At 41.2% G+C, this 27377-nt stretch overlaps 1 protein-coding gene and 1 pseudogene across 10 annotated transcripts in view; one reads left to right on the top strand and one right to left on the bottom strand.

Moving 5' to 3' along the window:
• Window positions 1–3174: 3174 nt before the first annotated feature.
• Window positions 3175–27377, bottom strand: part of Xrcc6 (X-ray repair cross complementing 6) — a 51050-nt gene continuing 26847 nt past the window's right edge. For 2 of the 10 annotated variants that reach the window (XM_077109333.1, XM_076855239.2), the window contains 13 exons: window positions 26487–26573; window positions 22913–23025; window positions 18253–18391; window positions 17757–18011; window positions 16666–16849; window positions 14332–14518; window positions 12394–12562; window positions 11135–11296; window positions 9402–9531; window positions 6861–6961; window positions 5382–5495; window positions 4079–4138; window positions 3175–3571 (listed from right to left, as the gene is read on the bottom strand). In XM_077109333.1, coding sequence (XP_076965448.1) covers window positions 3378–3571; window positions 4079–4138; window positions 5382–5495; window positions 6861–6961; window positions 9402–9531; window positions 11135–11296; window positions 12394–12562; window positions 14332–14518; window positions 16666–16849; window positions 17757–18011; window positions 18253–18391; window positions 22913–23025; window positions 26487–26565 — 1887 coding nt within the window. In that variant the 5' untranslated portion in view covers window positions 26566–26573 and the 3' untranslated portion in view covers window positions 3175–3377. The other 8 variants (XM_076855233.2, XM_077109332.1, XM_076855236.2 and 5 more) reach the window with 7 other exon arrangements.
• On the top strand, window positions 20259–20356 carry LOC143398691 (U6 spliceosomal RNA; annotated as a pseudogene).

The following is a 27377-nucleotide window of genomic DNA, read 5'->3' as shown; positions in this document are numbered from 1 at the left end:
TTTACATTTTCTGATTTTCAATGGGATATACAAACGAAGAAATGGAAGAAACGAAGGCTCAGACGTGCTAGATCAATTGCCCAAGGTCATTTGAATATATGCAATGGAGTCAAGATACAGATTTACTGACTTGTGAGCTTTCAAAAGTCCAATTACATCTGAATGTGGACTTTCCTCCTTCCTGAGGAGCTCAATAGGCGGAGAAGACATCATCAGAGAAACAGGTTGCAACTACGATCTACCCATCTATCTTACTAAGCAATCTATCTATCTATCTATAAAACCTGGAGAGATCTGACTGCTCTCAAAGGGAAATATGGTAACAATGGGCCACTGTCCTCCCTTGCCCACCTTCGAGAAAGGCAAAGAGAGAACCAACCTGGTACACCCAGGTAGGAGAAAGTTTGAAGAGCAGCCTTAACAGAGAGGGGAGGGAGCTAGATTGTAGGAATGAACAGTAGAATTGAGGGTGTTAGGTGCAGGACAGGCTGGTCTGCAGAGCCTGCAGGTCATGCCAAACAAAGTTAGTTGCAGAATGACCTGGCTTCTCAAACCCTCTGTCTGGTTCTATATCCCCTGTGTGCTTCAAGTTCAAACGCCCAAGCCACCGGCTCAAGGCTGAACACTCAACCACCACCACCCCCCCCTCTCAGGGTTGAACACTTAACAGCCTCCCCCCCGCCCCGGGGCCAACAAGGCAGCTTGCAGACCCAGAGATCCCATTAGATTTGGGCTATAAAAACTCCCTGTGCCTGTTCCTTCCCTCTATCATAAAGTTCATTCAGACTCAGGTGGGTAAAGTTTCTAATCAAGCTTTTAACCAGCTTCTCCTCAGGAATTACCAACTCCTGGCTACTGATGGTACCTCCAGTTGAGACCTATGCCAAATGGACTGACGTCATCATGGATCTGTGGTGACAAGGAACCTTCATTGATACTGGTCTTCTCTGTCCTCCTGTGGGGGCTCCTTACTTCCCTCCTCTCTTTCTCCCACATCTCCCCATTTCAGCAGGAAGCAGCCAGAATGAATCAACATCCACTCTCATTAATAACAAAGAGGGGGGAATGTTGGGAGTCACCCGACTCCAAAGACTAACTTCCCCATCCCCCAAGAGCTGTCCAATAGTGAGCCCTGCTGGCTCACATGATCCTGCCATCCAATGGTGAACCCTGCTGGCTCACACGATCCCTACCTACCAATCAGACTAGCCCTACTGGCTCACCTGATCCTACCCACCAATCAGAAAGCACCCCATGCCAACCTGTCAAACCACCCCTGGCTCTATAAATTTGCAGAGCTGTTCCTCAATAAAAGGGCATTTGCTCCAACAACGAGCCTTGTTCGTTCTTTCATTATCTATCTATCTATCTATCTATCTATCTATCTATCTATCTATCTATCTTATTGGTACCAGGGATTGAACCCAGGGCACTTAACCACTGAGCCACATCCCCAATCCCTTTTTTAAATTTCATTTAGATACAGGGTCTTGCTGAGTTGCTTAGGGCTTCGCTAAGTTCTGAGACTGCCTTTGAATTTGAGATCCTCCTGCCTCAGTCTCACAAGCCACTGGGATTACAGATGTGCACCACAACACTTGGCTACAACTACTATTTATTACAGACCTTGAGTGCTGCTTTTTCTAACATTATTCACATAGGAGGGCTCTGGTGTTTGTTCTTTGTCCCTTGAATTCTTTGAAGGAGGCTACATTTGAGAAAGGTCACTCAGGAGCACCCAGAAAAGCCAACCAGGAATGCATTGGAGGGTTTGTCCTCACTACCTAGGACACCCAGGGCTGAAAAACAAGGGTGCAATGATGGCACTTTCTTACCCTCTCACTTGCAGATGACTGTCTTTGTAGACTGACCCTCTCCGGAATCCAGAGCTTCCAAGCAAGCTTCATTTTACAAGAATGGCCCAATTTCTCAACAATAAGAATCAGCAGGTACTAAGCACTTTCTAATTGGAAAAATCTTTCGTCTCCAATGACTTGCTGACTTGCCAAGGAAATAAATGCCAAAAGAATGTAATATCTCTTTTTAAAAAATATTTTTAGTTGTAAATGGACACCATACCTTTATTTTATTTATTTGTATGTGGTGCTGAGGATCAAACCCAGTGCCTCACATGTGCTAGGCAAGCTGAGCTACAACCCCAATCCATAACACCTCTTTTCAAACACAAAAACCAAATATAGGTTTAAAAATGTACAAACCTCAGAGCAGATAATCCAAGGCTGTAGATTTTATAGCAGGAAATTAGCCCTCCGACATACTCCCCCTTTCTAGGTCTGTAGCTCCAGCACAGAAGCTACAAACCCTGAATCTCAAGCCCTCTTCAGAGGATACAAACCCTTACATTGCTTTCCCTCCTTGAGTAGCTGGGATTGCAGGTATGGCCACCAACTGGGATGGCACCTCAGGCTAATTTTTCAAAAGCAGGAGCATCAGAGAGCAGAAAAGTCACCAGGAAGTTAGAGGGATGGGGAGGAAGAATAGAAAGGAAGAGACATTTTCCTCTTCTTCCTGTTCTCCTAACACTAGACTTCTCAACTTGAACTTCCCATGCTCCTCTGAAAAATAACTCTTAATTTCTCATATACTGGGCTGGGGATGTGGCTCAAGTGGTAGCGCGCTCGCCTGGCATGCGTATGGCCCGGGTTCGATCCTCAGCACCATATACAAACAAAGATGTTGTGTCCGCCAAAAACTAAAAAATAAATATTGAAAAAAAAATTTCTCATATACTGGAACTAATTCTGAGGAAAACAGAAAATTTATGTCTTCAAACTTTAATAGCATATTCAGAGGAACACAATCTGAGGAAGTTGCTATTTACTCATGAAGCAAATGATACCAAAATTTAAAATGTTACTCTTATTGCTTCTGAAATCTGATTTTTAGACCTTAGTATACAGCATGTTTGAAGGAAAACAAGTGGGAGGACAGGGATGGGGAGAGTGAATCTTGCTAAGGCTTGTCATTCCTGAAGCACCTGTATGCTTATATGACCTTGACTGTGACATCCTTCCCCATCCCTTCTGTTTTTGGTTTCTGTTTCCATCATGATGTGTGTTTTTAGTAGGAGAGAAAATTAAGCTCAGAGCTGATGGCCAGTGCTCTCTGGATGCAAGGCAGACATACCTTTCTCCTTCACTCTAAAGAGCAGTACACAGTACAAAGTCAAGGTTCTTTATTCACATAGAGTAAGGCATAAGCCAAGTGAGAGAGCCATGCGGTCTCTGTGCCAACAAGTTTCAAATGTAAAGTCCTCAGCTTCTGCAAGGCAACTCTTCCCAGCTCAGGAAAAACACCTTTAACTTGGTGAGAACAAAAGCAGGCAACTTCGCCACAGGGAGGGTGTGTGGTCAGCATCAGTCTTGGAAGTGCTCAGTGAGAGCAGCCAGCAGCTCCTGCTTCTTCAGCCCACCCTTCAGCCCATGCACCCTGCAGGCCTCCTTCAGCATGGGCACCGTGAGCTTGCCCAGCGTGCCCTTGGCAATGTGGGCCTTCAGCTCCTCTTCAGATACCTCCATTTTGGGCTTTTTACTTCCAGAAACTCCATCATCTGGGGAAAAGGGTCAGGAGAGAAGAACTAAACGTGCTACCAATGGCATCCCAACTGCACATAATGGGGACCCTTAGGATTTAGGCTACAGTGAACCATTTTTCATAAAGCTATGATGCCTACCTACATATATGGGGGAAGACAGGTATCTTGACAAGACACCTTTATTTATTGATATAATAAAAAAATGTAACTCATACCTAGAAGGGAGTTTCCAGCAGTATGAATATCACGAGTTTACTCAAAACAATTACTCACTCTGGGTGAGCAAATAATTGCTTCCCATTTTTCCTTCAAAAAGCATTTACAGCAGCTAGGGACATAGCTCAGTGGTAGGGTGCTTTCTCAGCATGCTCAAGGCTCTGAGCCTCCAGCATCACAAAAAAAGAAAAGAAAAAGTGTTTGTAAATGGGGAAGCATTTATAAACACTAAGTTTCAAGGCACCAGGTGATAAGAACATGCAGGCTGAGCGAGACAAACATGCAGACAAGTACATTGTCACTAACCCACGGTCAGCATGTGAGGAGCTCTGCCAGTGGGTTCCCAGGGCACTACAGGAGTCACTCCTAATGCAAAAGGGAGAAAGCACCATGGCAATCACCTACCCTCTTGTGGTGCCCTTTCCTCATTTGTCAGGTAAACAATGCCCAAGTCTGGCTTTAGTTGACCAAGAGAGCCCAAAAGATTACAATCTAAGACAATTATTCCAAAATGGTGACTGTGCACCAGGTGCCGGCTCCATAAACATGAGCCTCATAGTAGGAAAATGTTGGATTCCCAGGTAATAAAAAGGAGAGTCCAATAGAAAAAATGGTAAATGCCAAGAACAGGAAGTACATATTTAAAAAAAACAGTCCAATGAAATTATATCTCGGGCAGGGGTTATAGCTCAGTGGTAGAGCGCTTGCCTAGCACATGTGAGGCACTGGGTTCTATCCTCAGCACCACATAAAAGTAAGTAAATGAAATAAAGGTATTGTGTCCATCTACAACCCTACAACCAAAAAAAAAAAGCTACATCTCACTCATATTTGCAGAATTACAAAACAATCAGGACATAATTTTCTCTTTACCATTTTTTTATAGTTAATTTTTTAAATTTATATGAGACATGGAATGCATTACAATTCTTACTATGCATTTAGAGCACGATTTTTCATATCTCTGATTGTATCTTTACCAATTTTTGTATAAATATCTTAAAATAGTTATAAAGTCCAGAATTGGTGAGATTATACAAAAACATGATCCCTTCTTGGGTTTGGTATCAATGTATCACTTTTTCAGGAGATAATTTTTTTGCAGGGGGGGTGGGTATCAGGGATAAAACTCAGGAGCACTCAGCCACTGGGCCACATCCCCAGCCCTATTTTTTATTTTATTCAGAGACAGGGTTTGAGTTGCTTAGCATCTCACTTTTGCTGAGGCTGGCTTTGAACTCATGATCCTCCTATCTCAGCCTCCTGAGCAGCTGGGATTACAGGTGTGTGTCACCGCACCCGGCAGGGGACAAATTTCTGCAGTATTAGGGATGGAACCCAGGACCTCACACATTAGGCAAGCACTCTACCACCGAGCTACATCCCCAGCCCCATCTATCTAGAGATAGGGTCTCACTAAGTTGCTGAGACTGGCCTTGAACTTGCAATCCTCCTGCCCCAGCCTTCCATGTAGCTGGCATTATAAGCATGTGCCATGATGCCCAGCTGGTTTAAAAATTTCTGAAAGGCCATTACCCTCCCTCTGTGATAAGACCATGAAGATAACTTTTCAAAAGAACCCACTGCATGTCCACAGCCAGTTCCTTACCTTGTTTTCGCTTGCTAACTTTATCCTCAGGATTGTAATCTGGTGGGTAGACGAGTTCCTTAAACTCATCTACCAGGGAGCCCAGTCTTTTATTCATTGCTTCAACCTTGGGCACTAGAAAAATGAAAATACAGAAGAGTGGCCAGCTGAGTATTGTACCCCAGTGTCCTGTCCAGTTCCAACTCTAGGAGAAGAGAGGAGAGAGCACCTAACTGCTGGGATGAAGGGTGAGGAAGAAGGGCCTGCTTCAAAGCAGTGACCTGGCCACGAAAACACTCAATAAAGTCCTGCCAGCATTTTCCAAGTTCAGTGTCCTGTGGTATCCACTGGAGATGGTTCAGGACCCATGCAGATAACCAAAACCCTCAGATGCTCACATCCCTTATTTAAAATGCTGTAGTATGTGCATATAACCTACACACATCTTCACGTATACTTTGAAACATCCCCAGATTACTTATAATAACTGATACAATGGAAATGCTACATAAATACATTGTTGTTTTACTGTGTTATTTAAGGGAAAATGACACATCCATGTTCAACACAGAAGCAATTTTTTGCAAATATTTCTGATTCATGGTTGGCTGAATCAATGTATGAGAAACCCAAGGATATGGAAAGATGACTATACTTCTTATTGCCTAAGGCCTTACAGGAAAAGAAGGGCTACTTAACTCAAGTGTTTCTTTTCTGTCAGATGTGGCTACACAGTCATGACAAACTTGTGCCTGGTATAGAAGACCATGAACATGGAAGCTGAGTGGCCCAGTCAGTTGTTCTCATCTTTCTAACCCTTGTACGAATCTTCATTAAATCCAATCTGCTTCCTGTGGTTATTTACTTGTGCCCCTAAACTTCCTGGGTCCTCTTAACAGATAGGTAAGAGAATCACAATCAGAAGGGGACTATAGCAAGGTCAGAGAAGCCCCACTTGGAAAGCCAAGGCAAAGCTGGTAATAAGTTGGCTTTTCTCATGGCAGAGCATGCACAGTCTGATGGAGACGCAGTAGCACAGAGGGCAGTGTACAGGCTCAGGCAGGAGTCACTGGATTCTGAGTCTGCACAATTTAGTACCTGCACATGGGGCAAATCACTCCCTTCTCTGTAAAATCAGAACAACTGAAGCCCCTACCTCATACTTACAAATATTAAATGAGTCAACACGTAGGACAACAGTTCAGGGACATGGTAGGCACTTGATAAATATTATGTTATTTAATTTCCACCATCATGCAGGCATGAGGTGGCCTAGTTCAGAAGCAGGTTTCAGGAGCCTGGCACTCTCTCCTCGTCTCACTGCAGAATCATTCCCAGGCATTCTAATCAGGTCTAGAAAAATCTCTCAAGCAGATAGCCTAGATGATGGTGTTCAGTCTCTAGAGAGTTAGGCAATGCATCCACATTACTAGATCAGAGAGAAATTAAAAAGAAGGCCTCCAGTAAAAACGACTTCTTGAGTCAGTCCAACATTCTTACATGTCAGATCTACTGCCTGTTCAGGCTCCATCAAATCCAAAGCTAAGGCCTCCAGATTCCTGAAGTGCTGCTGCAGCACTGGGTTCTCAAAGCTGTCACTTCTGTTAAAACAATGAGAATAATATTAACAAATCAAAACATAACAAGTTAAACATTTTAAAAATGAAAACAAATAATAAAATTAAAGAAATCCAGCTGAAAAAACACTCCAAGTAAAATATTTGGGAATCCTGTCACAAATCAACTTCTCTCGCTGATTTTATCTAATGCTAGAGATCCAAAAGTTAACTTCAAATCAAACCTGCTCCCTGTCACTGGACACCATGGCCATGGCCAGAACCAGAACAAGAAGAGGTAGGGCTGTGTAAATACAGAGGAAAGATAAAGGAGGGATGGTGGGGAGAGGGAGATTCAGAATCCTGAGTGTACTTTCTTCCTGTATGCAGTAGCAGTGGAATGGGGGTAAAGAGGACATGAATCTAGGGCTGGGATTGTGGCTCAGTGGTAGAGTACTTGCCTAGCATGCATGAGGCACTGGGTTCGATCATCAGCACCACACATACACAAAAATATAGCTCAGGAGATATAGCTCAGTTGGTAAAGTGCTTGCAATCCCCAGTTCAAAAAATATAAAAAATTAAAAAAGAGGGTGTGAATCTAGACAGTTGTAAAGCTGAATGGGCTCCATCTCTTTCTAGTTGGGTGAGTCCTAGCAAGATGTTTTGCTCTTATAAGTCTCAGTTTCTTTATCTTTTTGTTTCCTTTCTCCTCTCTCACCTCCTCCAGACAGGGTCTCATTATCTTCAACTCCTGGGCTCAAACAGTCCTCCTGCCTTAGTCTCCTGAGTGCTAGCACTACAGGTATGTACCATCATGCCTGGTGTAACCCTGTTTCTTCATCTATAAAATGAAAACAAATCCAAGCTTTCAAGGTTCATATGAGTAACAAAAGAAAGATTACAGCTGTGGCTGGGACTCAGTGGTAGACTATTTGTCAAGTATGCACAAGACCATGGGTTCAATCCCCAGCAATGCATCCAAGAATCTTGAGGATATAGTGCTAAGGGAAGTAACCCAGTGTCACAGAAGAACAAATATTGCCTACTTAAAAGAAGTATCTAAAATAGTCAAACTCATAGAAGCAGAGAGCTGAATGGCATTTGCTAGGGATAAAGGCAGGGAAAGTTGAGAATTTCTATTTAACATGTATAAGTTTCCATTATGCAAGAAAAATAAGTACTAAAGATCTGCTAGAATAACAATGCAGATCTGAACAACATTGTACCTATAGTTAATAATGCCAAATGGAAATCTGTTAAGAAGGTACTCTCATGTTAAGTGTTCTTACCATAAAAAAATAAATATTAAAAAAAATATATGGGGCTGGGGATGTGGCTCAAGCGGTAGCGCGCTCGCCTGGCATGCGTGTGGCCCAGGTTCGATTCTCAGCACCACATACAAACAAAGATGTTGTGTCCGCCTAAAAAAAACTAAAAAAAAAAAAAAAATAAAAAAAAAAAAAAAGATGTGCCAGGTGCAGTAGTACATGCCTGTAATCCCAATGGCTCAGCAAAAGTGGGGTGTTAAGCAACTCAGTGAGACCCTGTGTAAATGAAATACAAAATAGGGCTAGGGATATGGCTCAATGGTTAAGTGCCCCTAGGTTCAATCTCCAGTACCCGCCACAAAAAAATAATAAAAAACAAAGATGTGAGGGGCTGGGATTGTGGCTCAGCGGTAGAGTGCTCGTCTAGCACATGTGAGGTCCTGGGTTCGATCCTCAGCATCACATAAGAATGAAATAAAGATAATGTGTCTAACTAAACTAAAAAATAATAAATATTAAAAAAACCAAAAAACAAAAATGTGAAAAATATTATGTGTGGTGTTACAACATGCAAGCTTTTAAAAGATGGTCTATCATGTGCGTAAAAGAAAATTATTTAAATTACATAATTATTCTTTAAAGCCTGTAACAATTTCTCACTGGGTGACAACAAACATAATCGAGGAGAAAACCAACTAAGAATCTTCCCCTACTGCTAGTTTTTGAACTTGTTCAACCAACTAATCTGACTTTCTAAGTCTATAAGCACACTCCCAGTGTCTTCAGTATGATTAGAACTTCCATTTTTGATGTAGCTTTTTACAAGTTCTCAACAAGAAGTCACAATTTACCAGTTAACTAAAAAGGATAAAATCATATTCTCATGGCCTATGCCTAACTTGAACTTTTTTCTTTCTTTCTTTCTTTTTTTTTCTGGTCTCTTGGTACTAGAGATAGAACCCAGGGACTTGAGAATGCTAGGTAAGTGCTCTACCACTGAGCTATGCGCCCAGCCCCAACCTTTTAAAAATTTTATTTTGAAATGGGGGCTTTCACTAAGTTGCCCAGGCTGGTCTCAAACTTATGTTCTTCCTGACTCAGTCTGGTGAGTGGTTAGACTATAGGCAGGTGCTGCCATGCCTGGCTACCTTGAATTTCTGTTGACTCAACTCAGAAGGTCCTCCAGAAGAAGGTCAAGACTGCTGAGTGCTCACCTGTATTTGAAGCGCAGCTTCTGAACAATGGCTTTCATCTTGTCTATCTGTTCAGGGTTGGCCATGACTTTTTCAGTAAAAGGCACTTTCCGTTTATCATCAGCATAAGGTAGGAAGACAAGCTGAAAGCCTAAAAAAAGGAGGTAGGTTTTCTGACATTTGTTTTGTAGCTGTCTGTCTCAGTTCCAAATTCAACCTCTATGTCCTGCAATACTGTAACTAGGGCCCTGCAAATCTCATTTCTCCTTTACCAGCTGACACCTGGTTGCCTAGGATGCCCTGACTCCAGAGGAAGAACAGAAGGCAAGAGAGATATCCCTTCCTATATATTCACTGCTCCTGTCTATATTGACCCAGCAAGGAAAAATTCTGTACCTGGCAGCAGAGGTACCTGGCACCAGTCCCCATCTTTTTTTTCTTGGTGCTAGCAACAGAACCCAAGAATGCTGAACATGCATCTATCTCTAGGCTACATCCTCAGTCCCTCTCCAGTTTTTCTGATATATCTAGAACCAGCTAGAGTGCCTCCCCACTGAGGGTTAACTTCCAGCTCCTCTGAGCTTCAATGTCTTTCCTTTTTTCTCTCTACCCTCCAACATCTGGTTAAAAATAAAAAAGTGAGGGATAAAGATTATTAGGGCGATCTTGGTAGAGTTACTGACTGGTTCTAGAAGGATTGAAAAATCTAGACACTATAATGAATTGCCCCCAGATGAAGGATCCTTGCTGGCAATGCTGACAGCATTGAGCCCACAAGAAGAAATAAGTCTCTTTCCTTCATTTGCCCTCTGGCCTCCCTCTAGCAGCTACTATTGACACAGCCTGAGAGCTACCTGGGTTTGAACAATCTCAGCCTTAGGAGTACAAATCCTAACAGGGTGAATTTGGAGTTGAGAGATAATAGCTTAAAACTGAGTATTCTGATGACCAGGATTAAAAATATATCTAATAATTACTTTATAAAGTTAATTTTATCCACATGGCTAGAGAAGGTAGACTACCATGGGCCAACTACTTTGTGCTAGGCACTTCACATCATCATCACCATCATCACCACCATCACCACCATCATCACCAGCACCATCATGGTGCAGGGCCTCATGCACACTAGCCAGTAACTCTACATGGAACTACATCTCTCAGCCCTGGAACTTGCATAGTAACTTATCTCAGATGTAAAACGATCTTGAGGGAAAGATGTTCCAGAATTCCCATCTATAAGATAAAGAATATAAATAGAAAGCTTAAGCTATCTGCCATGTTAGCTAGCTAACAAGTGGCAGACATGGATCTGAAATAAAGGAAAGCAAACTTTCAGACACTCAAGCAAAGGACAGAGTCAAGCCTGACTTCAAAATCCATGTTCTTTCCACCACCACGGTGAATATATAGGAGATAAATCAAACATTAAGCATTACAAGGGGTAACAAACATGGCTTTCAATAAAGAAAAGGTGTCAGCAGTGAGGCCTTGAACTTCTGTCAGTAACCCGCAAATAGTCCAAATGTAGACAATTCTCAACCCTAGCTATGGCCGGACATACTGTGCACTGTTCAACCAAACTGTATGTGGTGGCCTCACCTGGTTGCACATCGTTCACCTAAGAAACTTAAAAATACCCGTTTCCCAGGCCTTTTTCCTGGGAACTGTGATTCAGCAGGCCTGAATCAGGACCTCAGGAGGGATTCAAAAGCATGGGCAAAGTTCAGGAGCCCTGGAAATCTGTTACGTACCTGGAGGAGTCACCTGAATTTTCTGGTCATCTAGCTCTTCTTCCTGTGGCACCAAAGCCACAAAATAAGGGGGGGTGTTCTTGCGGGGTGTGTATCTGCACACTGCTAAGACCGCCTTCTCCAGACACTTGGTAAGCAGAGCACTAAACAGGGTTGAGCTTCCTAGAAAACAAATGTCTCACGATTTCTCTTCCATTTTTTTTTTTTTTTAAAGAGGGAGTGAGAGAGGGAGAGAGAGAGAGAATTTTAATATTTATTTTTCAGTTCTCGGCGGACACAACATCTTTGTTTGTATGTGGTGCTGAGGATCGAACCCGGGCCGCACGCATGCCAGGCGAGCGCGCTACCGCTTGAGCCACATCCCCAGCCCCTCTCTTCCATTTTCTTTAAAGACATTTCCATAGGTAAAGGGTGTGGGAGCAAGAGATGAAGGAAATGTGAGGGCAACAGAGGCACAGAAAGAAAAAGAATCAGGATTGGAATCCTCAAACACGCTCTTTAGGAGTGTGAATTATTAAGGTCAGTTCACTTTACTGACATTAGGCTAACAACATGAGCTCCAAACACTAAGGAAAACTTAATCAGGTCCAAACTGGGGGTGGGAGGGTTGGGGGGTTCCTACTGAACAAAGGAACAGAGGTCTGGAAAGAACCAGTACACATAATGGCAGAGTTCACATCTTTTTTTTTTTTCCCTTTTTTTTGAGGGAGTGGGGTACCAAGGATTGAACTCAGGGGCACTCAACCACTAAGCCACATCCCCAGCCCTATTTTGTATTTTCTTAGAGACAGGGACTCCCTGAGTTCCTTAGCGTCTTCCTTTTGCTGAGACTGGCCTTGAACTCATGATCCTCCTGCCTCAGCCTCCCAAGTTGCTGGGATTACAGGAGTGCATCACCATGCCCAGCCACATCATCTTTAATGGCCACTAACAGAGAAAAGGCTGTGGGAGCTTTTGAGTTTTTTTGCTCTCTTGTCTGATGCCTCAAATAATTCCACAGGAAAATGTTTTAAAAATCTTCAATTTCATAGCCCTTCCTGGATTTTCACAATACATGTCAATATACTAAGGGTCCTGAAAAAAAATCTCTTTAACTTTGTTTAGTCCCAGATATCCAAAATTTGAACATAAAATACTTCCAAAATATCCCATTAACATCTCCTATACAGTGTCCAAGCAGGACCCGTTCAGGAAATGGGGCTCAATAAACTGTGTCCTGTGTTAGAGTCCTTCATTTATTCTTGGCCTATGCTACTTACCGTTTACCAGGGACTCTTCAGGGTAAACGAACAGGGAGGGCCGCAGGTAATGGTGCTTCTTCAGCATTAGCAAGGGCTTAAAGCCAAGAAGAATCAAACCTGGCTCATCAAACCGCTTCAGCTCTTCCGTTTCCTCTTTCTCTAGTACAATCTGACGACTCCCATAGGTCTACAGGAAAGAAGCATAGAGGCTACATGAAAATGCAAACTGGCGCACAGGACACTAACAAGTTAAAGTCAGCTCTCTTTAAGCAAGAAGATGGCTTACCAGTGCATCTCTTCTTACAACAAGGAATTAGTATTTACTGAGTGACTGCCAGGTACTTTGGTTTGTCATCTAATTTATGTTCTGGAACAATCCCAGGAAGTAAATGTTAAAAACTAAGCAAGGGCCGGACACAATGGCACACATCTGTAATCCCAGTGGCTTGGGAGGCTAAGGGCAGGAGGATCATGATTTCAAAGCCAGCCTCAGCAAATGTGAGGCACTAAGCAACTCAGTGAGACCCTTTCTCTAAATAAAATACAAAATACGGCTGGGGATGTGACTCGATGGTTGAGTGCCCCTGAATTCAATCCCCAGTACCCCCCCCCCCAAAATTAAAACAACTGAGCAAGGGCTATGGATTTAGCTCAGTGGAATAGCACTTGCCTAGCATTTAAGAAACCTTAGGTTCTACCCCAGCACTGCAAATTGTTCAACCAATGAGTAAACTAAAGTCCAATGGTTGGGTAACATTCCAGGTTATACAACTGCATTGGGCTTTAAACCCAGATCTTTCCAATGCCAAAGGCCATATTCTTCAGGTATTTATTCCTTCCCTTACTTAACATGTACTGAGCTCCCAGCCCCAACCCTGACATATAAAGGTACCAGGTTAGGTCTCAATATGGAAGGCAGACATATGAGCGAGCGCACGCAAACACACATTTAGCGTGATTTAAAAAAAAAAAAAAAAAGATGACTCATTCAATTTTAATTTTCAATGTCAAATCCTTCTATAGATTAAATATAGGTGAGAAGATGAGGAAGAACAATATTTTGTACTCTAGTTCAGGTTCAGAAAGGCAGATGTGTGTCATTTCAAAGTAAGGGAAATGTTTTAATAGTCTAGTAAAAAGAAATTCTCTTTAAAAAAGTCCACCTCATATGTAACATGTCACTAATTTCTCATCTCCCTAGTTAACTAGGAAATACTTTCTGCCATTGTACTTTATCAGGGAATTAGACTGTTAGTGCAGCATGTGCTCAGTGGTCAAGAACCGCAGCTTCCACTGCCACTTCTTACCAATACTGGGGCTGTTTAACTCCCTAGCTCTCAGGATCTCACTGATTCATATGCCATAGTTCCAAAGTGTAATAACTCTTGTCTTTTTCTTTTCTTTTTTACAGTGTTAGGGATTGAACTCAGGGCCTGGCACATTTTAGGCAAAAGCTCTAACACCGAACTACATCCTCAGCCCTGATTCCTTTTTTCCTTTTTTTTTTTTTTAATATTTTATTTTAGTTGTAGTTGGACACAATACCTTTATTTTATTTTTATGTGGTGCTGAGGATCAAACCCAGGGCCCCACATATTCTAGGTGAGTATTCTACCGCTGAGCCACAACCCCAGCCCCCAGCCCTGATTCTTAATATCTTTTTTTAAAATATTTTTTTAGTTGTAGATGAACACAATATCTTTTTAAAAAATATTTTTTAGTTGTACACAATACCTTTATTTTGCTTATTTATTTTTGTGTGATGCTGAGGATCGAACCCAGGGCCTCACACCTGTGAGACAAGCGCTCTATCACTGAGTTACAACCCCAGCCCCAATATCTTAAATAGAAAGACACACACATGGAAGTAATTTAACTGGTTAGGCTAATTACTGTCTTCCCTCCCTGTTAACTCTTCAACAGGAGAAAATTTGGTAAGAAAGCACATCTACGTACCTGAGATCTCTTGGTATCACTAGGCAGGAGCAAACTGCCTGTATTTACATTAAATGTCCGGGTCTTGGTTTTCACTGGTTCATTTGTTTCCCGATAGAGCCTTATTGGAAAAGGCTTGTTAGCCTTCTGGACCAAGTTATAAATGCCTACAGTGAGTGCTATATCCTTGTTGAGCTTAAACTTTAACCTGAGAGAAAAATGAAAGCATGGACTCAAAGACTGTATAAAACCAGGTATGGTAGCCCATGCCTATAATCCTGGCAGTTTAGGAGGCAGGGGCAGGAGGATTGCAATTTCAAGGCCAGACTTAGCAACTTCTTTCTTTTTTTTTTTTGTTCCAGGGATTGAACTCTACAGGGCTTAACCACTGTGTCACACTGGGTCACATCCCCAACTCGATTTATTTTTTATTTTGGGACAGGGTCTCACTGGGTTGCTTACAGCCTCTTTGATGTTTCTGAGGCTGACTTCAAACATGGATCCTCCTCCTGCCTCAGCCTCCCGAGCCACTGGAATTACAGGCATGAGCCACCACATCTGGTTCAGCCTCAGAAACTTAATGAGACCCTAACCAACTTCGAAAGACTCTTTTCCAAATAAAAAATTTTAAAAAACAGGTTAGGATGTAGCTCAGGGGTAAAGTGGTAAAACACCCCTGGGTTCAATACCCAATATCAAAAAAAAAAAAAAAAGATATATTTTCCCATCTGCAATTCCTTCAAGACATTTAAATTTCAATTTGCTTTATTCACCACAGTAACCCTAAGCAAGTTCTAAGTGCATCTTAATAATACAATGGAGGGCTGGAGATGTGGCTCAAGCGGTAGCATGCTTGCCTGGCATGCATGCGGCCCAGGTTCGATATCCTCAGCACCCATACAAACAAAGATGTTGTGTCCACCGAAAACTAAAAAATAAATATTAAAAAATTCTCTCTCTCTTAAAAAAAAAAAAAAAATATTACAATGGAATTTGCTATAATATCATCTCAATGTCCACCACAAAAATTAGTTTCAAAGTATATTAACTACTTAGAAAAATGATAAAGAATGTACTATTGGAAACAGGGATGTAAGTAACTCAGTAATAGAATATGTCCCTAGCATGCACAGGACCCTGAGTTTGATCCCCAACACTCAAAAAAAAAAAAAAAAAGTCAGTAAATTCTCAAAAATTACCAAGTGTTATGTCCTATATTGAGAAGCCAGTCTGAAAGGAAGCCTGGGGCAGCAGCAGGTAGGTCAGTGGAAGAACACCTGCCTAACATACACATGACCCTGGGTTCCATTTCCAGCACTGCAAAAAAAAAAAAAAAAAGCAAACAAAAGAGGCATTCTCCTTGGGAAGAAACACTGAGAAGCCCTTAGCATTAATATCAAGACTCTTCGAAAGAAGACAATCTAACAGCCTGGTTCCTATTGGACTCAAGTTTACAAGAAATCAGAATAATATATTTTTGTTGTCTTTTGGTACTGAGGATTCAACCCAGGGCCTTGTGCATGCTAGACAAGCACTCAACCACTGAGCTACATTCCTAGCCCTTTTTATGTTTTCCTTTGAGACAGAGTTTTGCTAAGTTACTCAGCTAGCCTCAAACTTGAGATCCTCCTGCCCCAGCCTATGAGCAGTTAGGATTATAGGCATGGGCCACCATGACCGAGTAAATTAAGACAATTTTTTTTGTTTGTTTCTGTGGTACTGAGGTTTGAACCAAGGGATGCTTTACCACTGAGCTACATCCTCAGTCCTTTTTATTTTTTTAATGATTTTTTTTTAAGTTGTAGTTGGACACCATATCTTTTATTTATTTTTATGTGGTGCTAAGGATCGAACCCAGTGCCTTGCATGTGCTAGGTGAGTGCTCTACCGCTCAGCCACAACTCTAGCCTCTTTTTTATTTTTTATTTTTTGTTTTAAGATAAGGTCTTGCTACATTGCTGAGGCTGGCCTCAAACTTGGGATACTCCTGCCTCAGCCTTTTAACAATGATGATAACAAACATTTATTGAGGTTTTGCTCCATATAACCTGTTTGATACATTTTGTTTTCCATTTATTCCTCAAAATAATCTAATGAGTTGGGTGTTACTATCATCACTAACACAGAAGAAAGCAAAGAGTGTATTAGTGAGTACAGCTGAGGATTTACTTAGGTCACAAGGAAATGGAGGACTGTGCTCTTCTGGAGAAGCAACCAGACAGTGCTATCCTCATGAAGCTGATATTCTGAAGAAACACGGCAAGACAACAGCACAGCACAGGGATGTCAAAGCAACACATTACTGGTGATTTCCTTGGGGACCTGGGGGCAGCAACACCCTGGCTTAGTGCTCACCTGGACAGCACTCGCTTCCTGGTCTCCTTGGCACGAACCTTCCTCAATAGGTCTTCCAACTTGCTTGATTCCTCAAAGTGAACCCCGAGATCCTCATCCTCTGCTATGCTGATGATATCTCTGTAGAACAAGGATATATCAAAGCCCCCACGTTTCTTCAGGTGCATCAAGTCAAGGAAGATTCCTGGTACACAGACAAAAATAAGGAAGAAAAAAGAATTTTTAGCAAAATGGGAATTTTTTTTTTTTTTTTAAAGAGATGGGGATCTCACTATGTTGCCCAAGTTGGCCCCAGATTCCTGGACTCAAGCAATCTTCTGCCTCACCCTTTTGAGTAGCTGGGACTACAGGCATGCACCACCATGTCCAACTTGAAGATTCTTTTCAGTTAAATTCAAACACTTTTAAAAGTGCCCCCACCAAATTAGATTGATTTTAACAATTTCAGGAATTAGAGAGAAAGTAGTTAAATAAATTTACATGAGACAACTTATTCAAATAACCTCATTCAAGGTAGTGTTAAAATCAAGACAAGTGCAGGATATGGTGGCCCAAGCCTGTAATCCCAGCCACTCAGGAGGCTGAGCCAGGAGAATTTCAAGTTTGAAGACGTCCATGGCAACCTAGCAAGACTCTGCCTCAAAAGAAATAAAAATTAAGAGCTGGAGATGTAGCTCAGTGGTAGAACACACCTGGGTTCAAACCTCAGTTAAAAAAAAAAAAAAAAGTCAAGCTTGCTTGGTGGCAAGCTCAAGGGCTCTAAAGTCCTTCAGACAGTGTAGTAAGGTCATTTTCTTTATTCTTTTTTTGAGACTGGGTCCACTATGTTGCTCAGACTGGCCTCATACTCATGTGCTCAAGTGATCCTCCCACCTCAGCCTGTAGAACTAGAACAGCTGGGATTGAGGACATGTGCCACCACATCTCTCTGGCGTGGCCATTTTCAGTGTTAATGTTACACAGGTGTCTTCCCCTGGCTTCATATTATTCTTTCATTTGACTTTGGATGGTGAAAAGCAAATGCTTGAGATCAGCTATAAAGAAAGCAATAAAATTAAGTGCCAATTTAAAAGAATAAGAAAAATGCCCACCTGTGTCACGGAGATCGCCAGCTTTGGTCCTGGCCCGGCTGGCTTTGGCACTGTCATTGCCATGGGGGTTGTCTTCATTGGTGAACAGCATGATCCTCTTATGACTCATCTTGAACTGGACATTGCTAAAGAGGTTGGCACAGACCCACAGCACTTCACTCAATGAGCAGTCAGATCCATGGCCAATTAGATCTTGAAAATGTTTTTTTCCCTGCTGCCCCTTAAACTGGTCAAGCTCCAGCATTCGTTTTGCACCTGATTAAATCAAAGAATCAAATGGACAGAAAAATGAGAAGAGTCAGTGGCCACCTTCACCACAGGGTAACAGAAGGGCCAGGGTTCCTTTCTCACTCCACAGCTGTTAACCAGCAAAGACCGCTTGTAGGAAAGCAGACTCCTTAACAAGATGGAACCTGCTTCCTCCTTCATACCCCTCTTTGTTCAGGGTAGTGACATTCTCACGTAAGAGAAACACTGAGCTTAGAACATTACTGACCTGGATTATCCAACTCTTGTAAGACGTAAATATTTTTGAAATTCACTGAATTTTTGTCTTTCTTGGTACCATAGAAGACCACTGCCAAGAGATCTCGATCACTGCTTATGATCTTACTGGCATATACACTCTGGACACACTGAAAAAATTAAAATTCAATGAATATTTACTTACCATTAAATTTAAGTTCTATAAGTTCCTGGCATATAGTAGATACTTAACATGTCCTAGCTGAATTTTATACATAGCACTATAAGACATAACCCTTACTTTCAGGAAGTTCCTGAACCAGAGAGTGATGGGCATATACATCAATTTATAACAAACACAAAGTGCCGTATGGATATAACAGACTTATAAGTAGTCCCTAGGTATGGGGTATAGCTCAGTGGGCTCAGCAGAGTAATTGCTTGGCATGCATGAGGCCCAGGTTCAAATCCCATCAATGCAAAAAAATAAAATAAAATAAAAAAGCAGGGGGAGGGGGTGTGGAGGGGTTGGGTGGGGGAATTCTGGCTCATAGAGTACACTCAAATAGTGTTTACCTCACACATGTGAGGCACTGTGTTAAATCCTCAGCACCACATAAAAACAAATAAAACAAGGGGTCTAGAGTTGGGGCTCAGCAGTAGAGCACTCACCTAGCATGTGTGATGCACTGGGTTTGATCCTCAGCACCACATAAAAATAAATAAATAAAATAAAGGTACTGTGTCCTACTACAACTAAAAAAATAAAGTAAAATAAAGGTATTAAAAAAAAAAAAACCCACAAAGCAGTCCCTACTATAAAAAAAACAGAGAATTATGGGGCTGGCGATGTGGCTCAGCAGCAGAGCACCTGCCTAGCACGTGTGAGGCCCTGGGTTCGATCCTCAGCACCACATAAAAATAAACAAATAAATAAAGGTATTGGGCTGGGGTTGTGGCTCAGTGGTAGAGCACTCGCCTAGCATGTGCGCACCCTGGGTTCGATCCTCAGTACCACATAAAAAAATAAATAAAGGGCTGGGGATGTGGCTCAAGCGGTAGCGCGCTCGCCTGGCATGCGTGCGGCCCGGGTTCAATCCTCAGCACCACATACAAACAAAGATGTTGTGTCCGCAGAAAACTAAAAAATAAATAATAAATAAATAAATAAATAAATAAAAGTGTTGTGTCCAACTACAACTAAAAAATAAAATCTTAAAAGCCCAATAATGGATTCAGAAGATCAGAGGTGCATCCCACTGATGTCACTCATTGAGTCTGACAGGTCACCTGATCTTTTCTAAAGTATTCTGACACCAAGAAACAGTTTACATATGTAATTACAAAGCTTAAATTAATAATAAATGTATCTGACCCCAAAACAAGTCAGTAACTACAAAAAGTACACTTTGAAATAAAATTACACAATTACAGTCATCAGTGTTTCAGTCACAGGAAAAGTCTGTCCCCCATATGAACTAACATCAGCATCTGGTAAATAAGGTCCTAGAAGAGTTGGTCCACCTTGGGCCTGTTTAATTCTGAGGCATTGATAAAATTGTTTCTGAATCTGAAAAGCTGAATAAACCAACCATGGTGACCCCCTCCATGTCCTGCCTGAGCCTCTAAATGGCCTTCCTCTAAAGCAAGACTATGCTTACATGCAAAATTTACATTATGGCTAGTCACTGACAATAACCTGCATGGCAAGTAGTTACTTCTATAAATATTTTAATCTATTTGTTCAGTAGTCTACAATTTTTAGAAGAATTTGGTAAAAACTCCTTTTAGATTCTAATAATTAAAAACACAAAATAAGCTGGGCATGGTAGCACATGCCTATAATCTCAGCTACCAAGAGACTTGAGGCAGGAGGATTGCAAGTTAGAGGCCAGCCTGGACATAGACCCTATCTAAAAAAAAAAAAAAGTGAGGGGTTGAAGGGAGGGGTGAGCTGGGGTGGAGCGCCACGAGGCCCTGGGTTCAATTCCCTGTACAGCAAAACCTAAAAAAATTAAAAAAAAAAAAAAAAAAACTCTGCTTTTTCAACACATATACTAAATTAAAATAATACAGAGATTAGCATGGCCCTTGCACAAGGATAAAATGAGAAAACAGAATCTTAGAAAATGTTCTTTCATTGCTTGTTAACAAATATATATTATGCTTAGACTGGGGTTGTGGCTCAGTAGTAGAGCACTTGCCTAGGATGTGTGAGACACTGGGTTCGATTCTCAGCACCACATATAAATAAATAAAGTCCAATGACAATTAAAAAAAAATATTTTTAAATATATACATTGGGCTGAGGATGTGGCTCAAGCGGTAACGCGCTTGCCTGGCATGCGCGGGGCGCTGGGTTCGATCATCAGCACCACATAAAAATATGTGTTGTGTCTGCCAAAAACTGAAAAATAAATATTAAAAAATTCTCTCTCTCAAAATTTTAAAAAATAAATAAATAAATTATATATATATATATATATATATATATATATATATATATATATATATAGTGCTTATTGGTGAATCTCTCATCTATTTGGAACCTAACACTACCTTTTCTTTTGTGGTCTTTGGGCCTAAAGTGTTCCATAAACCCTTTGTAATTACATGTAGAATGATGAGTGCTATCTTTCTGGGAGAGACGGTACATAGCTTTCAGAATATCCTCAAAGAGATCTGTAATCCCAAAAAACATTTAAGCATCTCTCCTCAAACTGTGGCCTCCAATTCAGTAACATCAACAAGTTCCTGGAAATGCAAATTCTTTTTTGTTCCCCCCCCCCCCCCCAATTCTGAGGTTTGGTTTGGGCCTTGCACATGCTAGGCAAGTGCTCTATCACTGAGCTACATCCTCAAAATTGCAAAATTCTTTTTTTTTTTTGGTATGGTACTGCAGTTGAACCCAGGAGGGCTCTACCACTGAGCTACATCCCCAGTCCTCACCTTTTTTTTTTTCTTTAGTTGTAGATGGACACAGTACATTTATTTTTATGTAGTACTGAGAATCAAACCCAGTGCCTTAGTGTGCCAGTTGAGAATACCATTGAGCCACAGCCACAGCCCATCCCCAGTCCTTTTATAAAATTAAAAAAAAAAAAAAGATTTTCCCTAAGTTGCCCAGGCTGTCCCTGAACTCATGATTCTCCTGCCTCAGCCTCCCAAGAAGCTGGGATTATAAACCTGGCTACTCTTATTTCTTTTCTTTCTATAATTACAGCCATACTAGTGGGTATAAAGAGGTATCTCACTGTGGTTTGGATTTGCATTCCCTAATGACTAAAGCTGTCAAACATTTTTCTTGTGCTTATTAGCCACCTGTATATCTCTGGAGAAATGGCTATTCAAGTCCTTATCCCATGTTAAAATTGGGGTTGTCTTGTTGCTATAGTAACAGTTTTCAGCAAGTAGTATTCAACTACCAAACATCACTTGACAGGTTAGTTTGTTTGTTTGGTAGTACTAAGGATCCAACCCATGGCCTTGTGCATACTCTACCACTGAACTACATCTACAGCCCAAAAGGACTCTTCTTCACACCATAATTGCCAGTACTTTCCTTCTTCCTTTATTGTTGAGGACCAATCAAGTCAAGATGGCGCCTGGCACTTTGCCAGGAGGAGTGGTTTGTGAAATAACGCCAGCGAACCATTAAGATGATGAGGATTCCTTAATGACTGACTGCTGTATCTAGAAGATGTTAATTAAGTTAAGCTGTGTGTAATCAGTTGGGTATATATACCTCTACTGTCTTGCAATAAAAGGGCTCCCGCTGTTTCAATCTTCACAAGTTGCTTGTCACCCCCCCACCCCCCCCACCCCGGTTATTTTGCCCAGCCAGACTGGGGCACTTTATAATCCTATATTTGAAGAAGCCCACTTCTACTATCAGGGCTAATACAAAAGGTGGGAACAATGTATTCCTAGAGTCCCAAGTTCAAACCTAGAATAGAATGAGACTCATCTCCAACACTGCTACCTTTTTTTTGGCTGCAAATATAGGCTAATTGCTATTTAACATTCACAAACTTTTCAAAGAGTTCATGTTTTTGCAAGTGATATCATACTTTTTTTTTTTTTTTTGGATCAAATAAAAGGTAGTCTTGGGCTGGGGATGTGGCTCAAGCGGTAGCACACTCGCCTGGCATGCGTGCGGCCCGGGTTCAATCCTCAGCACCACATACAGACAAAGATGTTGTGTCCGCCAAATACTAAAAAAAATAAATATTAAAATTCTCTCTCTCTCTCTCCCTCTTTTTCACTCTCTCTCACTCTTTCTAAAAAAAAAAAAAAAAAAAAAAAAGGTAGTCTTGCCAGGCATGATAGCACACACCTGTAATCCCAATAACTTGGGAGACCAAGGCAGGAGGACGGCAAGTTCCAGGCCAGCTTCAGCAACTTAGCAATGCCCTAAGCAACTTAGCAAGATCCTGTCTCAAAATAAAAAAAATTAAAAAGGCCTGGGGATGTAGCTCAGTGGTAAAGTGCCCCTGGGTTCAATCACCAATATCAAAACAAAACAAAACAGGAAGATATGGGGCTGGGGTTGTGGCTCAGTAGTAGGGTACTCACCTAGCATGAGTGAGGCACTGGGTCCGATACTCAGCACCACGTAAAAAAATAAATAAATCATAAGGCATTGTGTCTACCTACAACTAAAAAAATAAGGAAGAAAAAGGAAGACTTACCTGGATGCTCATATCAAAAGGAGTCAATTCATCTTCACCCTGAGATTCAAACATGGCCCTGGAGGCATCAACCAAAAAAATCAAACTATCTCTTCCTGAATATTTATGTTCTCCTATGGGGAAAATAAATGGAAGGAACATTTACCCTTGTACTCATATTTAAGTTTATCATTAATATGAAACAAATACAGAGAAATCCTTAAAGCAAAAGTATAACCTAATGAATTATTATAAGATGAACATCTTTAAAATAACCATCAAGGGCTGGGGTTGTGGCTCAGTGGTAAAGTGCTTGCCTCCAATGTGTGAGGCACTGGGTTCAATTCTCAGCACCATATATAAATAAAAAATAAAGATTCATAAAAAAACTAAAATGAATAAATAAAATTTTAAAAATCATCAATGTCAGGAAAATCAGTCCTATTGGTCACCCCAGAAGTCCTTCATATATTCCCTCCTAATTACAATGCCCACCTCCCTACAAAGTAACCATGATCCTTACTGTTGGTAATTACTTCCTTAATTTTTCATTATAGTTTTATCATCTAAGTGTGCATCCCTAAACGTTAGTTTGACTTTCTATAAAAAAATAAACAAATAAATAAATAAAATTGAAACAGTCTATTTTTCCTTATAATTTATTTGCTAAATAACCAGAATGCTTTGTCACATATACTATTCCATATTCTGGATTTTGCTGATTGCATTCTTTTGGTCTAGAGTAACATCTACAACTTTGGGTGTACTCTGTTGTCCTTACTAGGGACCTAGAGTGGTTTAATCAGATTCAAGTTTCTTTTTTCAGCATGACTATATCATAAGTGATGTGCTTATTTTTTTTAAGTGGTTCTTTTTTTATATATATAACAGTAGAGGTGCTTGTTTTTTGATACTGAATATTGAACCCAGAGGTGCTTAACCACTGAGCAACATCTCTAGTCCTTTTTCTTATTCTGAGACAGGGACTCACAAAGTTACTGAGGCTGGCTTTGAACTTGCAATACTCCTGCCTCAGACTCCCAAATCACTAGGATTACAAGTGTCACTGTGCGTGACTCCTTTTTTTTTTTTTTTTTTTGAGATAGGTTCTCCCTAAGTTAATTAGAGTCTTGCTACATTGCTGAGGCTGGTCTTAAACTTTCAATCTTCCTGCCTCAGCCTCCCAAGTTACTGGGATTACAGGTGTGTGCCACCATGCCCAACAGTGATGTTTTCTTTCTTTCTTTCTTTCTTTCTTTCTTTTTTTTTTTTTTTGCATAAAAAGATATTTGTCTAATTATCTTCCCTTTTGACATTGCTGCTGCTTAATACAATAAATTTAATTAGCCACTTTTGGAGAACAAAATGTGTGTCAAAAGCCTTAAACAAAAGTTCTACCTTGATCTGATAAATTCTACCTTTTAAGCAATCTATCTTATTAAAATAAAGAAAAACAGGAGCTGGGTTTATAGCTCAGTGGTAGAGGGCTTGTCTAGCATGTGTGAGGCACTGGGTTTGATTCTCAACACTAGATAAATAAATAAAATAAAGGTCTGTCAACAACTAAAAAAATATTGAGAAAAAAAAAAGGAAAAACTCATATACAAAATTTACTATAACATTGGGCTGGGGATGTGGCTCAGTGGTAGAATCCTGTCTGGCATGCCTGAGGCCCTGGGTTCAATCCCCATCCTTGGGGAAAAAAAACAAAAAAAAAATTTTAAAAAATGAAAAAAAAATTTAAAAAATGAATTTACTGGGGCTGGGGATGTGGCCCAGGCGGTAGTGTGCTCGCCTGGAATGCGTGCAGCCCAGGTTCGATCCTCAGCACCACAAAGATGTTGTGCCCGCGGATAACTAAAAAATAAATATTAAAATTCTCTCTCTCTCTCTACCTCTCTCTCTAAAAAAAAAAAAAAAATGAATTTACTGTGATTTTTTTTTAAATTTTTTAGTTCTCGGTGGATACAACATCTTTGCCACCTCCCCAGCCCATTCTATGATGTTGTTTATTAAAGAAATTGAAAAATAACTAAAATGTCCAACAGGAAATTGAATCAATTAATAAATTCTAATATATTTTAAGTGAGTTATGAGGCAAGAGGATTGCAAACAACTGAGCAAAACCCTCAGCAACTCAGTGAGACCTGGTCTCAAAATAAGAAATAAAAAAAATAAGCCAGCTGCAGTGGCACACACCTGTAATCCCAGCGGCTGAAGAGACTGAGATGGGAGGATCTCAAGTTCAAAGCCAGCCTCAGCCAACAGCTGCCTCTAAATAAATTACAAAATAGTGCTGGGGATATGGCTCAGTGGCCGAGTGCCCCTGAGTTCAATTCTTGGTACCCTAAATAAAAATAAAAAGCACTTGGGATATAACTCAGTAGTAAAGCACCTAAAGGTTCAACTACTTCTAAACTACTACTAAACAAGTAGGTTATAACAACTAAGTACATGCGTTAAAACATGGAAAGATATAGCTATAATACAACAAGTAAAAAGGCAGAACAAAAAATTTTACACTTAAAATTTTTTTTGGAAGAAGTGAGAAAATGTATGTATACTATGATTACAATAATATAAAAATCAGGGGCTGGGGATGTGGCTCAAGTGGTAGCGCGCTAGCCTGGCATGCGTGCAGCCCGGGTTCGATCCTCAGCACCACATACAAACAAAGATGTTGTGTCCGCCGAAAACAAACTAAAAAATAAATATTAAAAAATTCTCTCTCTTTAAAAAAAAAATAATAAATAAAAATTTGCATATATGTATATTTAGAATAAATAGATTGAAAGATGCATAAAGGAGATATTCAAATTGCCAAAGAGATCGAGCATGGTGAAGTAGGCCTATGGACCCAGCTACTAAGGAGGCTGAGAAGGAAAATGGCTTGAGTCTAATAATTCAAGGCCAGCCTAGGCAACAAAGCAAGACCTTGTCTAAAAAACACACACACAAACAAAAAGTCAAAACTATGGTAGTGGTTGGTTGTGGTATGATGATGGGTACACAGATTACGGGTTTTTTTTTTTTTTAATAAAACACTAAAATTTTCTATCCAGGAATTAAATTAACTAGTGGATTACATGTACCCTTTATTTATCTTCCTTGGCCCTATGTGTTACTGTTTTGCTTGTATACGCTACTTGAATAATATTGTGTTGCTTGAACACACACAGATACTCCCAAACCTGGGAGCTACCATGAAGGAATCACTCTTTTGAAACCTGCATTGCTAATGTTTACTCTTCCATTAGTGTAAGTTACTGTAGGGTGAAGGTATTTTTACACTGAGGTTCTGAGATAAATAAAACTCCTTTCTCAGGCGAAAAAGGGTCTTACCTGAGTCATGTAAGATAACAAAAGATCCCATGAATAGGGTCATTTACTGGAGCTCAAAAGGTATCAATTTACCAGTGCCCAGCAAAAATTTAAAACTAGAGATGTCTCATAGAGTAGAACCAGAATAAAGGAGAGCCTACGGTAGCTCTGCAAAGCTCAAAGGGAAAAAAGTTATTTCGGATTATTTGGGGATAAAACGGTGGGCCATCAGCTGGCAACATGCAGAACGGTATTACATGGTAAAGTCACTTACCACCTGCTTCCGGGCTTTCCTCTTGTTCTTCCTCCTCTTCATCGCCCTCGGTTTTGTAGTAAGACTCCCACCCTGACATAATTGTTTCTGCTAAGTGAAATGAGTTCAGATCAGTAACAAGAAAATTTAAAGAAAAAATATCGAGTGTTAGGCTCTTTTGAGAGCTGTTTTAAAAGCTCGGAGTTACTAGTTAATAATGTGGAGGATGGATCCCTGGCTCGAGAGCTCTCATTCGTTGGGATACAGAGGCAAATGGACAAGGAGGGCTTTCCACCAGCAGCTTCACCTTAGCTATCCCTTACGGACGCTTTGGGGCCAGTGGCAACAGCTCAGATCCGTGCGTGGGGCACACCCTTGAGGTCCCGCCTCCTGCTCCACATTTGGACTGCGGTGGTTACTCGGTTACCTAGCAGATCCACACGTCCCCGTTCCGCCCCTAAATCTTCCCCAACCCCTCTGCCAGACACGCCTAATGAGATTTCCAACGCCGGCAGGCCTCCGAGGCCGGATGCCGCCTCCCGCGGAGAAGGGGAGTCCAGAAGCTGTCTCTACCCTCAGGTTTGCACACTGGTGGTGGGCGCTGCCCCACCGCAAGGCTAGCGGGGCGCTCGAGACTGGATGAAACTGGGCGAGGACAGCCCAGGCCGGCGGGCAACGTACTCAGAGCGCCTCCAGCCTACCTTTGCAGCAAAGAAGAGAGAAACTTTTACAGAAGGCGGGCAGCACGTACGCTCTAACTTCCGTTCGCTCCCCCAATCAACGCCTTATACATCATCACGCACAGCGCGCCCTTCTTCCCGTCATGTTGACACGCCCACTTCCACAACCCCGCTTCCCCGAAGGTCTCTACCTAAAGCCAATGCTGCGCGGAAGCCCCGCCCCTTTAAGCCC

The sequence above is a fragment of the Callospermophilus lateralis genome, chromosome 4 (assembly GCF_048772815.1).
Source record: "Callospermophilus lateralis isolate mCalLat2 chromosome 4, mCalLat2.hap1, whole genome shotgun sequence".
In the NCBI taxonomy this organism is placed as follows: domain Eukaryota; kingdom Metazoa; phylum Chordata; class Mammalia; order Rodentia; family Sciuridae; genus Callospermophilus; species Callospermophilus lateralis.
The sequence above is the reverse complement of the archived record's forward strand: the minus strand, read 5'-3'. Positions and strand labels throughout refer to the sequence as shown.